We start from the raw sequence: 15,301 nt of genomic DNA on the forward strand, positions 1-15,301 counted from the left end.
AAAGCTGTTGAAGCTGATATATATGAAGAGATAAATTTCTTTCGAAATACCCCTCTATTTTGTTTGAATTGCACCCCAATGTTTTTAAAACTACAATAAGGTCCAACCTCCTTAGGGGTGTGCATCGATACGGTTCAGTTCGATTTTATGTATTATCGATTCGGTTTATCTGTTTTTGTTTTTTTTTTAAATATGTTAAATCAATAATCAAATCAATAAAATATTTTTTTATCAATTTTTGGATTAGCGGTTTTGGTCCATAACGGTTCGATTTCAGTTTAACTAATAAGAAAATACTTTTAAACAAATATATGACTTTTCTAATAAATTTGATACGAAGACATAATAATGTACCTTTACAGATGCTCATAAAGTAGAAACAATAAGAACAAACATGAAAAGAACTATACAAGCGTAACACAAAGAGAAATTAAGAGTAATATGGTTAATGTGAAATTGTGAACTCAAAGTCACTGTGAAGTGTGAATTGAAGGTTAAAGGACAAAGATAGTAACTATTAAGGTATCAAGATCAATTTATACGACACTTAACTTGGTTTCAGCGGACAACTATGTTATCCAACTTTGAGTATGCACAAATAGACAATTAAACTTGTATAGAATTGAATAAGTACACACTCGCATTTGAAATAATTAAACCCTTGAATTCATATTTGAAAAGGCGAATTCAGAGGAATCATAGAGATTGTAACACTCGAATTTGAAATAATAAATCGATTGTTGCTATAATTTTCTGTTCCTGATTATTGTTTTTTCGACGCGAATTTTATTGTCTACAACAACTAAATATTTAGCTTTTATATAATATAGACTGAAAGTTTATTATTAAGTTAACTTATAATCTTAAAACTCATGAAAATTATATATTTATGAAAAAAAATAATTTTGTTTATACATCTAAACAGAGTGTTATATCTTTAATTAAATTATCATGTATATATATATACTTATTTTTAGCGTCAAATTACTAATCAAGACAATACTAAAAAATATTGTTCATGGAAAAAGTACAATCTTAAAATAAAGTACAAATAATTGTTCAACGACAAGTGATTAGATATTTTCTAGATATGCAAATTTGAACAACTAACACACATTTTCTTATTAATAATATTTTCTACGTATGTTCCAGTTCGATGATTAATTTAGTCTATACGTATGATTGAGCAAATAAGCAACTTTAGTAACAACACATATGATTAAGTGTAGATCGAACTACTACTAACTGTGTGAACCAATAATCCAAGTAACTAAATGAAAAGGATTATAGCAATATGTTAAGTCAAGTGAGAAAATCAAACTTCACAAATTCAAAAGGTAAAAGTCTAGGCAAGGGAGAAGAACGAAAAAAATAATATATTTGGAAAATAATGATGATATCATGAAAAACTAACCTAGTGTCACGACCTAAAACGAGTCGTAAGTGACACCCACACTTAACCTCCAAGGTGGGCGAACCAAGATATCCAAACCCCAACATATACCTATAATTCAATCAGGAATAACAAAAATATTGTGGAAGCTCCAAAATTTATTTAAGTAACCAATCTGATAAACCTCTAAAGTTTGTTACATGTTATTCCCAAAATCTGAAAGTCATCACATCAGAGGCATCTAATTTTCAAATTCTAAGTCTAAGATGATTAAGGACACCAAAATAAATGAATAAAATAGTTTATGTACGAAAACTAAGGACATCTGGCCATGACCAAGAGAATTCAACACGCACATGAATGAATAACTCACATTGGAAGCTGATATGCTGGAGATTCGCTAGAGCTGAGGTCGAGTCAAAGTCGCCGATACACTCGTTGCACTCCATAAAAGGGAAACAAAGAAACACACAAGTAGGACTCATACGGGGCAACATGTACTGAGTAAATATCATCGTCCAACTCAAAATAGTAACTAATATACAAAGAATAATAGTATAAAATCAACTATAACACTTAGTAGGTGATACACAACAAACAAAATGAAAAAAAGTGAAAATTGAAGCAAGTTCGTAGTCAGTTACAATATCAAGCACACACGAGGACTCGTGCCTCCACACCACACTCGTTGGGGAAATGGGTTCTTTGAGATTGAGTACATTAAATTAATTAAATATCTTTTTCCTTTAATGTTACTGTGTCGGAACGTGACACTCTGATCCAATTATACGTGTCGGAACGTGACATTCGATCCAAAAATACCGTGTCGGAATGTGATACTCCAATCCAATAATACCGTGTTGGAATATGACACTTCGATTCAATAATACCATGTCAAAATGTGATACTACGATTGAAGAATACTGTGTCGGAACGTGACACTCCAATCCAATAATACCATTAATTTATCATTTATTATCATCACTTCTCAATTCATTGATAATATTTCATCAAGCCTTTTTTATTCAAGACATTACTTCGATAGAAAGGGTTTAAAATTATAAATTCTACTGTCTCAGAATTTCAAACCAATCACAAACCACATATGCACCATATGCCCAAACATACTACTCAAACTTTTCTACCCAATAACACTTTCATTCAATAGTTAATAATTAGTTAATCATTAGCTAATAATGGAAGATATAATTTCTCCCCTAAACCCCACAAACATACGTTACAACCCTTTCAATTTCTTATTTAACCAACATCGATAACAATTTTCATCTCCAACTTATAACATTAACGTCTGATGCCTTTTTCTCTCTTAAAATCCCTATCATCCAATTAATAACACATTATATAACAATAATAATAATAAAGATTAACGACACCCAATTGTTAATATTCATAACATAAACTTGCAATTGAGTTGAATTTTACCCAAAGTCTTTCCTTCAACCTTGTCCGAGGTGCTAAGAACCAAGAAGAAGAGGCACATGTGGTTTTCGTATAATCAAATAATATTAACCCTATTTATTATATAACTGATTATAAATATGGTAATATATACCAACTATTAATTTTAATGTTATTTTCTAGTTTAACTACTACTAAGTATATTATTAAAACTAGGGAAAATTGTATATAATAGCAAACTAATAACCTAAATTAAATGGAATAGCTAGGGTTTGATTTAATTGTGCTCCATAGCAAACATTAGCTAAAATTTGCCAGCGTCTCTCTCCCAAAAATCTCGCTCGCCACTCTCCATTCTCGCTCGCCTCTCTCGCTTTATACACAGAAGTGTATAATTCTGTTTCTGTTTTGTATAAAGCGAGAGAAAATTGTATATATACATGCAAAAATGTATATCTTCGTGTTATACACTTAATTATACAATTTACAAACATTTTACTTCAAATATTGCAAAGAAAAAGGCCAACGAATTATACAATTGCGAATTATACAATTGCAGTGAAATACAATTTTCTCTAGCTTTATACAACAGAAGTGTATATATTGTGTTTCTGTTTTTGTATAAAGCGAGAAAAAACATATATCTTCTTGCTATACACTTATAATTATGCAATATACATACATTTTAATTCGATTCAACTGTATGCAAAACAAATTATACAATTGCAGCGAAATATGCCAGCGAATTATACAATTTAGGCCAGCGAATTATACAATTGTATATGTATAGCGAACTATACAGTTTTATGTTTGCTATGGAGCGCAATTATGCAAAGTTTGCTATAGCATACAAATATGAATTTCTTATTTGCTACATGTGAAAGTTGCCCTTAAAACTATCCCACTTATTTCATAATTATAATTACGAATAGTTCAAAATATCTATTTAGAATCTATTGAAAAGTATTTTATGAAATAAGAAAAATCTAGTACTCAAAACGACCAAATGAATCATTACACCTAGTTGATTAATGGACCTTGCAATGACAAGTCCTATCAACATGGTCAAACCCTAAGGATACATGGTCAAGCCCTAAGGATTCTTATTGATATCGAGTTATACGGGCTCTGTAACTATAAATGAATAAGGAAAAAAACAAAGACAAAAACAAACAAAAAAATGGAGTTAATGCAATATGAAAATTTTGAACTTTGAAGGAAGTTTGAGCCAAGACGGAAAAAATGAACCCTCCTAATTAAGATATGTGGTTTATAATAATCTAAAGTAATTACAATTTATTCACGTTAGCCCTATTTCTGAACTCTACATTTTCCTAAAATTCACAAACCACTACTCGTAACACATTTATTACATATAAAAGTACATGATTATGTATGCACGAATTTACGATCCACTTTAATGATCATGTGACTCTATCATGACCAAACACTCATGTTATTTTTATTTTTTTGTGATTTAATTTTAAAAAATATACAATTTTAACTAAGCTTATGTATGATTTAAGCATAAAAAGTGTAGAACTCTTATTTATTTTGTGATGCAATAATCCAAGTAACTAAATTAAAATGATTGTTACACTAAATTAACTTTTAGATAGCAAATATTGAATGTGATACCTACACTAAATAATAAAAAAGTTACACTCATAAATAAAAGATCAGCTTGTGTGCTCTCCATTCACAACTGATATATATATCTACAATAAGGTAAACATTTTGCTAAAAGTATTGGGTGCAAATATTATTATTATATTATATATGATTCACTCTAATTTTCTCGTAAAATATTTATATTATTTTTTTATGAGTGTATAGAAAAATCCTTGGTAAAGAGCACTTCACCCTAAATGGAATTTACGCGATGCAAATTCAAATTGATTGGACTCTAATCGATATAAAGTAAGAAACCAAAAAAGAATTTTTCCAAAGGATGACATGCCTAGCTAATCAAACTGACGGTTTTGCTGCATAACTTAGATTTTACCAACAAGAATTAACATTATTTCCATAAACTAACTAAAATAATAATAGCTAATCATGAGATTGAAAGATATTAAGTATGTAGTTACTATCCATTTTGTGAGAAGTTAAGATTTTTATACCATCAAAATCATAATATAAATAGACATGAAGCAATATTTTTGCAGTTACAATAACATCTTGTGGGTGATGAAAATCCTAATCTTATTTGCATTCTTCATGTGAATCTGCATCAAAGTACCTGAAATAAGAAGGAAAGTAATAAGTAAAAGATAAAAATGTTACCAAAAAATAAGATCTTTCTTGTCTAGAAACGCGGCATTTGTGATGTTTTTATTAAGTATAAACAGTTCAGTTGCATTACAGTTAGTGTTAATGAAACATATAGCAGTAATTACTTGGTTAAGTGTTGATGAAAGGGCAGCTCGGTGCATTGGACGTTGTACGTAAGGGTCTATTGTATGCAATCTTGCATTGGACGTTGTCAAGGCAAAGGGAGCACTGGAGGAGATCGAGGGTGGTTTGAAGAATCAATGTCACGGAGAGAAAAAGTTCTTGAAGAAGAAATGGAAATGGAAATGGAAATGGTGCAGGTCAAAACAGAAAATCAAGTTGCCGATACATTAACAGAACACTTGACCAGGAGTTAGTTTGGAAACTTCTGTCGTCAGCTTGGCGTCATTAAAAGGAAAGAAGCAAGAGTTGAGGGAGAGTGTTAAAACACCAAGTATGATAACTGTGTAAAAGGCTTCAAAAATGCTTATTGATGGTATGGTATAGCTAGTGTACCTGTAATGATGGATGGCATCAAAAATTCCTCTAACAAGTACCCAAAAAAATGCTCCAACTTATCTGATAAGAAAGAGATAAAACATTTGAACCATTTTTCAAAGACAGGCAGTAAACAAAATACACGAAATTAAACACATACTAACCTAACTGCTTGGTTTTGGAGGTTGGTTACAAGAATCAACGCATGTAGTAGGCGGCAGCACACGTGGTGCATGAGAGAGCTTTTCAAAAATATGACGGAGGCCCTCATGCTCAAACATGGATACTAGTATGGTATCCTCTGACTCACAACATGAAGGATCCATCTTGGCTTCATGATTCCTAGACAAAAGAACATCTGAATGGTACTTCTTTCTCGTCTGCTGTTCAATCTTGTCAACCTCCCATTTTGATGTTACTGGACAGTAAACATGCACAAATTTGGTCTGCCCATTCCTGTAAGCTCGACTGATGGCTTGCTCTTCTACTGAGGGATTCCAGAGAACGTCAAGCAAAACCACTCTTGAGGCCCCTATCAGACTTATTCCTTCTGAACACGCTTTTATGGATGCAAGCAGCACTTTTACATCACTCTTACGGTCATTAAGAGAATTTATAGATATCTGCCGCTGCTTCACATCAAGCTTCCCATCCATGTAGAGAATCTCCCGACCTAAAGTCCATCCAAAGAGAGAACTGAGTTGCTCCTTGATCAGGTTTAGAGGATCAAGTAGTTGGCTAAATATTATAACCCTCTCCTTCATCCCACCGCAAAGTCTGATAAGCTCAACAACAAATTTCATTTTTACTCCGGTATCTGGATCCAACCGACAACCTCTCTCTTTTAGCTGACTTTCTAAGTCAGAGAACTCCTTCCTATTGGCCACTAATGAAGGATGAACAGAGATAAGAGACACCAGATTTTGTTCATAAAAGGAGCTTGGATTCTCAGGAATCCTTCTAAGCAACTCCTTCTGCAAATCTGTGGGTTTCAGGTGAACTACAGTGTCCCTTATACCCGGAAGGCTTACCTTCTTTACATTTTCACTACACTTATGGACTAGTGGTGAAATAATGTCCCTAAGCTCTTCCAATGCTCGGGCATTCTTGTCGATGGAACTGCTAAGAGAAGCCCATTTCTGCTCCAAATCTGCAGCAAACTTTGGACTGACGACGCAGAGAGTGTTGTATAACTCCTTGATGTTATTCTGGAAAGGAGTCCCAGACAAAACTATGCGCTTCTCTGTTTCAACCTTTTTCAAAGCTTTCCAGACAAGGCTTTGCTCATTCCGAGCAGTGTGCCCTTCTTCAAGTACCAGAAGACCAGGATATTTAAGAAGGATTTCTCTAATCGGCTTAGCATAACCGTCTCCATCATCTCCGGTAAGAATTCTGAACAAATCATAACTGATCCCCAAAACGCTATTACCTTTAACCCAGGATCCCAGCTTCACCATTCGTATAAGGTGTGGATTTCTCTTTCCCGGATGGGATAAACAGCGAAACACACTCACTGTAGCTTCATCTTCCTGTAAAGAGAAATCTTTGCTGTTCAAGTTGTGGAAGGGAATGTCCACCTCCCATTTCTGGAACTCAGCTTCCCAGTTAAGCAGCAAGCTGGAAGGAGCTATGATTACAGGTCGAGACTTTGGAAACAGCTTCAAATACGACTGAAGAAATACTAGGGTGAGACGGGTTTTCCCGGTTCCAGGTGGATGTGAGATTATGCATCCTCCTTTGCTATTAGATAGGGGCTGTCTCAGCCTCTCGAGATTTATATCTCCGGCAACGTTTTTCCACATAAATTCAAATCCACCACGTTGATGAGGATGCATGGTTGATTTGGCACTTTGTGGAACTAAATCCCACACGGTTCCTTCTTCATTAATCAGAGAATCTTGGACTTCAGAAGAATCAGAGAATCTGAAGCCACCAACATCCAAGAGTGACGGCGGTTGTCCTAAATGTTTTCTTTCATATCTCCCTCGAGTTCTTTGAGCCTGCAATGACAGAAATCCAAGAATTTAAGCGTCAAGCAAAAATAAATTGAAGAGCCAGTTGATAAAATCAAATATAAGGATAGCATGTTGAAGTAAGTAACATAGACTAGAGGATTAAAGTAGTAAAGTAGCAAATCCAATGAGAAACTCAAGTAACTAGAAGTTGCTACATACAGCAGACAGGTGAAAGTGCAACAATTGGACCTTTTGAATAACAGCCAAGAAGATCTTATGAAAATTGAACATTTTCATAGCGAAGATATAAAACAGATATTGGACAATTTTCCTTAAAATCAAATATAAGGATAGCATGTTGAAGTGAGGCTTCTTATGCTTCATCCTAAGAAGTGCAACTGCCTAATGGAGATGTGGCACAGGTTACACACTGCATTAAGTACTTTATATATCATATGTCCAATGTGTTGTATATCCAGTTTAAGTTCAATTTACTTTCAGTTCAAGCTGCAGGAAAACCTATTACTCTAATTGTGTATCAAACATCAAACTGGATATTACTCTTTGGCACAAAATACTAGGACACACTTTACTTCAGTGCTTAGTAAATTGTTTGCTACTGATATCACTACTATTAGAAGTAAAATAACAGATTGTGTAGCATAAAAAAAAATAGTTGTTTAGGATTGATTCATGTAGAACTTTAAATTGCATTCCTAATTTAAATGAAAAAGTGTTTCACGTGACAAAAACTCGTATACTTACAAAAGAAGGGAAGATGTACTTGATCTCCAAATGCACATAGGGACAAACTTTACAGATGAGTCCAATTTGTTCATCTAGAACAAGTTTGTGGTTCCCCATCTGACAGTCACTTAAATCTCCTTTCTGCATCTGCGAAGCGGATGAATTTGTAAAGCCAATATCTGACTCTAAGATACACATCTGCATTTCAGCAAAAAGATCTTCAACTTCCTTTTCCCATTCTTCTTTCTCAGGGGGAGGAGGTTCCTCGTCTTCAAACCGAAATACTAAAGGAAGTGTTTCCTTGACAGGAACCCGTTTCTTCTTTTCAAAAGGAGTAATTTTATCATGATCATCGACATTTATGATGGAATCAATAACAAATTTCATAAATTCCGAATCTTCAAGAATCTTTTTTCCAATCCTCCTGTCCTTTTGAACGACATCCTTCTGAACAACATTCTTCACCGAGTACTCAACCTCGCAATCTTCTTCAGATTTAGACTCCTCGCCATCAGACTCCTCCTCAGCAGTAAGTAGAATTGGGCTGCTACTACCAGTTCCATTGTTCAACTTCTTCTTTTTGGACTTAGAAAGTGAACGTGAACGAAGAAGATATGATCCGCCTTTCTTCTGCTTTTCACTCTCAACAACAAGCTCAGGTGCTAACCCCACATTCGACTCTTTTTCTCCTGCTTCATTCTTTTCATCTTCTGATTCAGACTCAGAAGATGAGGTGCTATCAGTATGCACTTCCACCGACTTCATGCTTGAGGTAGATGAAACAACCTCCTCATCTTTTTCATTCAACATATTACTCTCTTCCTCCTCTACAATGATAACAACATTATCATCCTCCAAATCATCCGTATCATCATCATCATCATTAGGTATTTGCTCAACGAAAACCCGTCCAATGATAGGCTCACAAGTTGCTGGACTGAACTTTGTTGCATCTTCAGAAACTAACATTTTTCTTTTCCTCCCAGAACCCACACCCTCTTTTCCAATATTCACAGCACAAGTCGAAGAAGACGGAGTAAGATTACCATTTTGACATGACCTGTTCCTCTGTTTTGGGCCAGAGCCATCCCCTGAGTCCATCTTTCACCACCTGAGTTCACAATTTTCTTGATCAAAATGCACCAAAAATCAACACACTAAAAGCAAAAAATGAACATTTTTAGCAAGAAACACTAACCTGAATAAAGAGAAGAGGGTTGAATTCTTGAAACTATAAGAAAACAGAAGAGAAAGAGAGGGAAAACATATACTATCGCCTTTCTCCCTCTCAGTTTATATGATATTAACCAAAGAAATTTTTAATATTTATTTCACTATAAATTTATCTCATTACAAAAATATAGATATTTTGTTTTAATTTATGTGAGTTAGTTTGACTACATACAATAATTAAAGATTCTAAAAATTTATGGCTATAAATCTATCTCATTAAATATATATATATATATATATATATATATATATATATGTATGTATGTATTCATGTCGTTCCAATTAATGTAAAGTTTGACTAGATACAAAATTTAATAATAATACATTCATGCTGTTCCAATTAATACAAGTTAGTTTGACTAGATACAGAATTTAAGAATAAAAGATTTTTAAAATTATATCAAAATAGTGATTAAAAATTTATATATAATCATGTCGTTCAAATTTATATAAGTTAGTTTAACTAGATACAAAATCTAAGAATAAAAGATTTTTAAATTTATGTCAAAATTATGGACTGCAAATCTATCTCATTAAAAAGGAAGGGTCTCAAATATATTCAAACTTTGATCGAAATTGATGTTACGATACCAAACTTTGTAAATGACATTTACCCCCCCCCCCCCACAATTTTTAGTAGTGTAAGTTAAACGTATATGTATGTCCACATGGACATAAAAAGTCCACGTGAGCACATATATATCTTTAAAATACAGTTTTAAATAGTTCCGGGGGCATAAATACACTATTTAATAGTTCAAGAGGTAAAAGGTCCTTCATAAAATTTGATATCGTAACAACAATTTTGGTCAAAATTGCAGTATTTTGCAGACTCTTCTCCCCAGTAAAACTGTATAGATATTCATGTTGTTTCAATCTATATAAGTTAGTTTGACTAGATACAAAAGTTAAGAACATAAGATTTCTGAAATTTATAATCTTTAGGGGAAATGCACGCCCGAAATTTCAAAGACACACTTATACTATGCTAAGGTCCTATTATCCCCCTGAACTTATTTTATAAGTAATTTTCTACCCTTTTTGACCTACGTGGGCACTAGATTAAAAAAAAAGTCAACCAGCGTTGGACCCACAAGATAGTGTCATGTAGGCAGAAAAGGGGTAGAAATTAATAATAAAATAAGTTCAGGGGGTAATAGGACCTTCGTATAGTATAAGTATGTCTGTGAGATTTAGGACATAGGTTGAGGGGGTACTTGTGCATTATCCCTGATGGAATATGTGCGTCCACTACCAGTCAATGGACCAGGTCCCTTGACACAACAAAAACAGTGCAGAAGATTAAACAATATGAAGACCACAACACAAGCAGTTTACGTGGAAACCTCCTTGCTCAAGGGAGTAAAACCACGACCTGTTGCACAGGATTTACAACCTTCTTCACTAATCTTCTCAAGCAAAAGTGAAACCCGGTTACAATCAATGTGAGAAAAAGTTATTAATCTCACGATCAAGTAATCTACCTATTACTTGAAGAGCCTAAGCGGATACCACACCGCCCACTAAACCACCTAACTCTAGATGACTTAGAATTTGACTAAGCAACAAAACAATGTTGCCCACTAAATCAGTTAACCTTAACTGATTTAGACTTTTACAAACCCAAAACAAATATCTGAATCCTTTATAGATTAGGAACAGATTTACAATGTAAGTACATAGACACAAAGCTCTAAATGCAACAAAGATTCTTCTTTACTCTATCAGGTCCTTCTGTTGAGTTGAGCAATGTTCTTTCTTGAAGATGGACTTATGTTCAAGCTTGTGAATTTTCAGAGAAAATCCAAGTTTAATTTGCCAAGTCTTGAATTTGTGTTTGTTGGAAAGAGATAATATAATTTCCCACAAATTCGTTGAAGTCATCTCATTGGCTGAAGGCCTGCTGTTGGAAAAGCTGTGCACCTACCGCATCAGTTCTGACAGCTGTCTTTTCGTCCTTTTCACGTCACAGTCTTGCGGGTACCAGGTCCCTTGCTTTTGGGTACCAGGTCCCTTGCAAATTTCTATACGAGTTCTTGAAAAGGCTTGTTGGCTGACTTCCTTCTTTGGATGAATGAATATAATATGGTGTTTGTCATGCTAAAAGTATCAAACATAAAGAGTTATTATCCATTGGACAAACACCCTCCTCCATTCTGATTGGTGTAGTACACTGACGCCTTACCAACCTCTGACGTGACAGCTTTACAGCTGTAACCAATTATGTATCTGATGGAGGAAACTATACCTGGTACCAGGTCCCTGCATTTGTGAGATACTGAAACATACAATCTCGTCCACTCTTCTTATTGATGTAGGATACTGCACTTTTCACTTACCACCTGACATGACAGCTTTTATGACTGTACCCCATTTGTATCTGGACGAGAGCACTCTGCCAGGAACCGGGTCCCCGCATTTGTAAGGATCATCAAAACACCTAGAATATAACAATCCCTAATCTTTATTATATTAAAAATGTTTGTGCGATTATAAATTATCTAGGTGTAGAATGGGAGTTTGTTTTAATTTGAATTTGAATTAAAAAGAAAGTGAGTCATATAAATTTGAAGAGAGGTGAATATGTAAAAGAGAATTAAATAATAAAACAGAGTTTTATGTAAGGTAAAGTACAGGAGAAAGAAGAAAGGGATTGATTTTGTCTTTTTTATAGTTATAATGGAACAATGTTACTGTTTTTACAAATGTAAATTTTTATAATAAAATAATGTGAGGTGAATTTATTTATCTAATTAATAATTAAAGTATAATAGCGAGTTATTAATACCAAGTTATAAGGCTCTTTATTAAAGTATAATAGCGAGTTATTAATACCAAGTTATAAGGCTCTTTATTAAAGTATAATAGCGAGTTATAAGGGCTCGCAGACCTTGCAATGAAATACCCATCACAAGAAGGCCAACATGGCCAAGCCCCAAGGACTCTTATTAATTATAAGGGTTCTTTAACTATAAATAAATAATAAATAACAAAAATACTGAGACATAAACAAACATAAAATAGAATAAGTGTAATATGAAATTTTTGAACTTTGAAAGAGGTTTGATCCAAGAAAATAAAAATGAACCGTATTGAGGTGTATGTGGTTTATGATAATATGAAGTAATTACAATTATTTATGCTAGTCCTAATCGTGAAATCTACATTTTCTAGAATTCACAATTCTCTCCTAAATGTATCAAAGACTCGAAGTAATGAAAGTTATAATTAAACTTTGTAAATGACATTTACCCCCCCCCCCCTACAATTTTTAGTAGTGTAAGTTAAACGTATATGTATGTCCACATGGACATAAAAAGTCCACGTGAGCACATATATATCTTTAAAATACAGTTTTAAATAGTTCCGGGGGCATAAATACACTATTTAATAGTTCAAGAGGTAAAAGGTCCTTCATAAAGTTTGATATCGTAACAACAATTTTGGTCAAAATTGCAGTATTTTGCAGACTCTTCTCCCCAGTAAAACTGTATAGATATTCATGTTGTTCCAATCTATATAAGTTAGTTTGACTAGATACAAAAGTTAAGAACATAAGATTTCTGAAATTTATAATCTTTAGGGGAAATGCACGCCCGAAATTTCAAAGACACACTTATACTATGCTAAGGTCCTATTATCCCCCTGAACTTATTTTATAAGTAATTTTCTACCCTTTTTGACCTACGTGGGCACTAGATTAAAAAAAAAGTCAACCAGTGTTGGACCCACAGGATAGTGTCATGTAGGCAGAAAAGGGGTAGAAATTAATAATAAAATAAGTTCAGGGGGGTAATAGGACCTTCGTATAGTATAAGTATGTCTGTGAGATTTAGGACATAGGTTGAGGGGGTACTTGTGCATTATCCCTGATGGAATATGTGCGTCCACTACCAGTCAATGGACCAGGTCCCTTGACACAGTAAAAACAGTGCAGAAGATTAAAAAATATGAAGAACACAACACAAGCAGTTTACGTGGAAACCTCCTTGCTCAAGGGAGTAAAACCACGACCTGTTGCACAGGATTTACAACCTTCTTCACTAATCTTCTCAAGCAAAAGTGAAACCCGGTTACAATTAATGTGAGAAAAAGTTATTAATCTCACGATCAAGTAATCTACCTATTACTTGAAGAGCCTAAGCGGATACCACACCGCCCACTAAACCACCTAACTGTAGATGACTTAGAATTTGACTAAGCAACAAAACAATGTTGCCCACTAAATCAGTTAACCTTAACTGATTTAGACTTTTACAAACCCAAAACAAAAATCTGAATCCTTTATAGATTAGGAACAGATTTACAATGTAAGTACATAGACACAAAGCTCTAAATACAACAAAGATTCTTATTTACTCTCTCAGGTCCTTCTGTTGAGTTGAGCAATGTTCTTCCTTGAAGATGGCCTTATGTTCAAGCTTGTGAATTTTCAGAGAAAATCCAAGTTTAATTTGCCAAGTCTTGAATTTGTGTTTGTTGGAAAGAGATAATATAATTTCCCACAAATTCGTTGAAGTCAACCCATTGGCTGAAGGCCTGCTGTTGGAAAAGCTGTGCACCTACTGCATCAGAGATGACAGCTTTTCTGACAGCTGTCTTTTCGTCCTTTTCACGTTACAGTCTTGCAGGTCCAGGTCCCTTGCTTTTGGGTACCAGGTCCCTTGCAAACTTCTATATGAGTTCTTGAAAAGGCTTGTTGGCTGACTTCCTTCTTTGGATGAATGAATATAATATGGTGTTTGTCATGCTAAAAGTATCAAACATAAAGAGTTATTATCCGTTGGACAAACACCCTCCTCCATTCTGATTGGTGTAGTACACTGACGCCTTACCAACCTCTGTCGTGACAGCTTTACAGCTGTAACCAATTATGTATCTGATGGAGGAAACTCTGCCTGGTACCAGGTCCCTGCATTTGTGAGATACTGAAACATACAATCTTGTCCACTCTTCTTATTGATGTAGGATACTGCACTTTTCACCTACCACCTGACATGACAGCTTTTATGACTGTACCCCATTTGTATCTGGACGAGAGCACTCTGCCAGGAACCGGGTCCCCGCATTTGTGAGGATCATCAAAACACCTAGAATAATACAATTCCTAATCTTTATTATATTAAAAATGTTTGTGCGATTATAAATTATCTAGGTGTAGAATGGGAGTTTGTTTTAAATTAAATTTGAATTAAAAAGAAAGTGAGTCATATAAATTTGAAGAGCGGTGAATATGTAAAAGAGAGTTAAATAATAAAACAGACTTTTATGTAAGGTAAAGTACAGGAGAAAGAAGAAAGGGATTGATTTTGTCTTTTTTATAGTTATAATGGAACAATGTTACTGTTTTTACAAATGTAAATTTTTATAATAAAATAATGTGAGGTGAATTTATTTATCTAATTAATAATTAAAGTATAATAGCGAGTTATTAATACCAAGTTATAAGGCTCTTTATTAAAGTATAATAGCGAGTTATAAGGGCTCGCAGACCTTGCAATGAAATACCCATCACAAGAAGGACAACATGGCCAAGCCCCAAGGACTCTTATTAATTATAAGGGTTCTTTAACTATAAATAAATAATAAATAACAAAAATACTGAGACATAAACAAACATAAAATAGAATAAGTGTAATATGAAATTTTTGAACTTTGAAAGAGGTTTGATCCAAGAAAATAAAAATGAACCGTATTGAGGTGTATGTGGTTTATGATAATATGAAGTAATTACAATTATTTATGCTAGTCCTAATCGTGAAATCTACATTTTCTAGAATTC

At 33.9% G+C, this 15,301-nt stretch overlaps 2 protein-coding genes across 2 annotated transcripts in view; both read right to left on the reverse strand.

Annotated features, from left to right (window-relative positions):
• Positions 1-5,748: 5,748 nt before the first annotated feature.
• Positions 5,749-9,387, reverse strand: LOC138347182 (SNF2 domain-containing protein CLASSY 4-like). The gene is made up of 2 exons (XM_069294828.1): positions 8,305-9,387; positions 5,749-7,584 (listed from the first exon to the last, which is right to left on the reverse strand). The coding sequence occupies exons 1-2, from the start codon at positions 9,385-9,387 to the stop codon at positions 5,749-5,751; spliced, it is 2,919 nt and encodes a 972-aa protein (XP_069150929.1).
• A 2,055-nt stretch (positions 9,388-11,442) lies between these two features.
• The window catches only part of LOC138347183 (SNF2 domain-containing protein CLASSY 4-like), a 28,568-nt gene continuing 24,709 nt past the window's right edge, over positions 11,443-15,301 (reverse strand). The window contains exons 5-11 of the mRNA XM_069294830.1: positions 14,517-14,609; positions 14,359-14,431; positions 14,044-14,127; positions 13,359-13,432; positions 11,859-11,959; positions 11,709-11,767; positions 11,443-11,619 (exon numbers count right to left, since the gene is read on the reverse strand). Coding sequence (XP_069150931.1) covers positions 11,443-11,619; positions 11,709-11,767; positions 11,859-11,959; positions 13,359-13,432; positions 14,044-14,127; positions 14,359-14,431; positions 14,517-14,609 — 661 coding nt within the window. The remainder of the gene's footprint in view (positions 11,620-11,708; positions 11,768-11,858; positions 11,960-13,358; positions 13,433-14,043; positions 14,128-14,358; positions 14,432-14,516; positions 14,610-15,301) is intronic.

This window comes from Solanum lycopersicum, chromosome 1, assembly GCF_036512215.1.
Source record: "Solanum lycopersicum chromosome 1, SLM_r2.1".
NCBI lineage: Eukaryota > Viridiplantae > Streptophyta > Magnoliopsida > Solanales > Solanaceae > Solanum > Solanum lycopersicum.

Bases quoted from the DNA above. Each gene is read 5' to 3' on its own strand.
- LOC138347182 (XM_069294828.1), bottom strand. From the start codon at position 9,387: ATGGACTCAGGGGATGGCTCTGGCCCAAAACAGAGGAACAGGTCATGT. The intron at 7,585-8,304 runs GTAAGTATACGA...CTGTCATTGCAG, and splicing joins AGTACATCTTCCCTTCTTTT to GCTCAAAGAACTCGAGGGAG.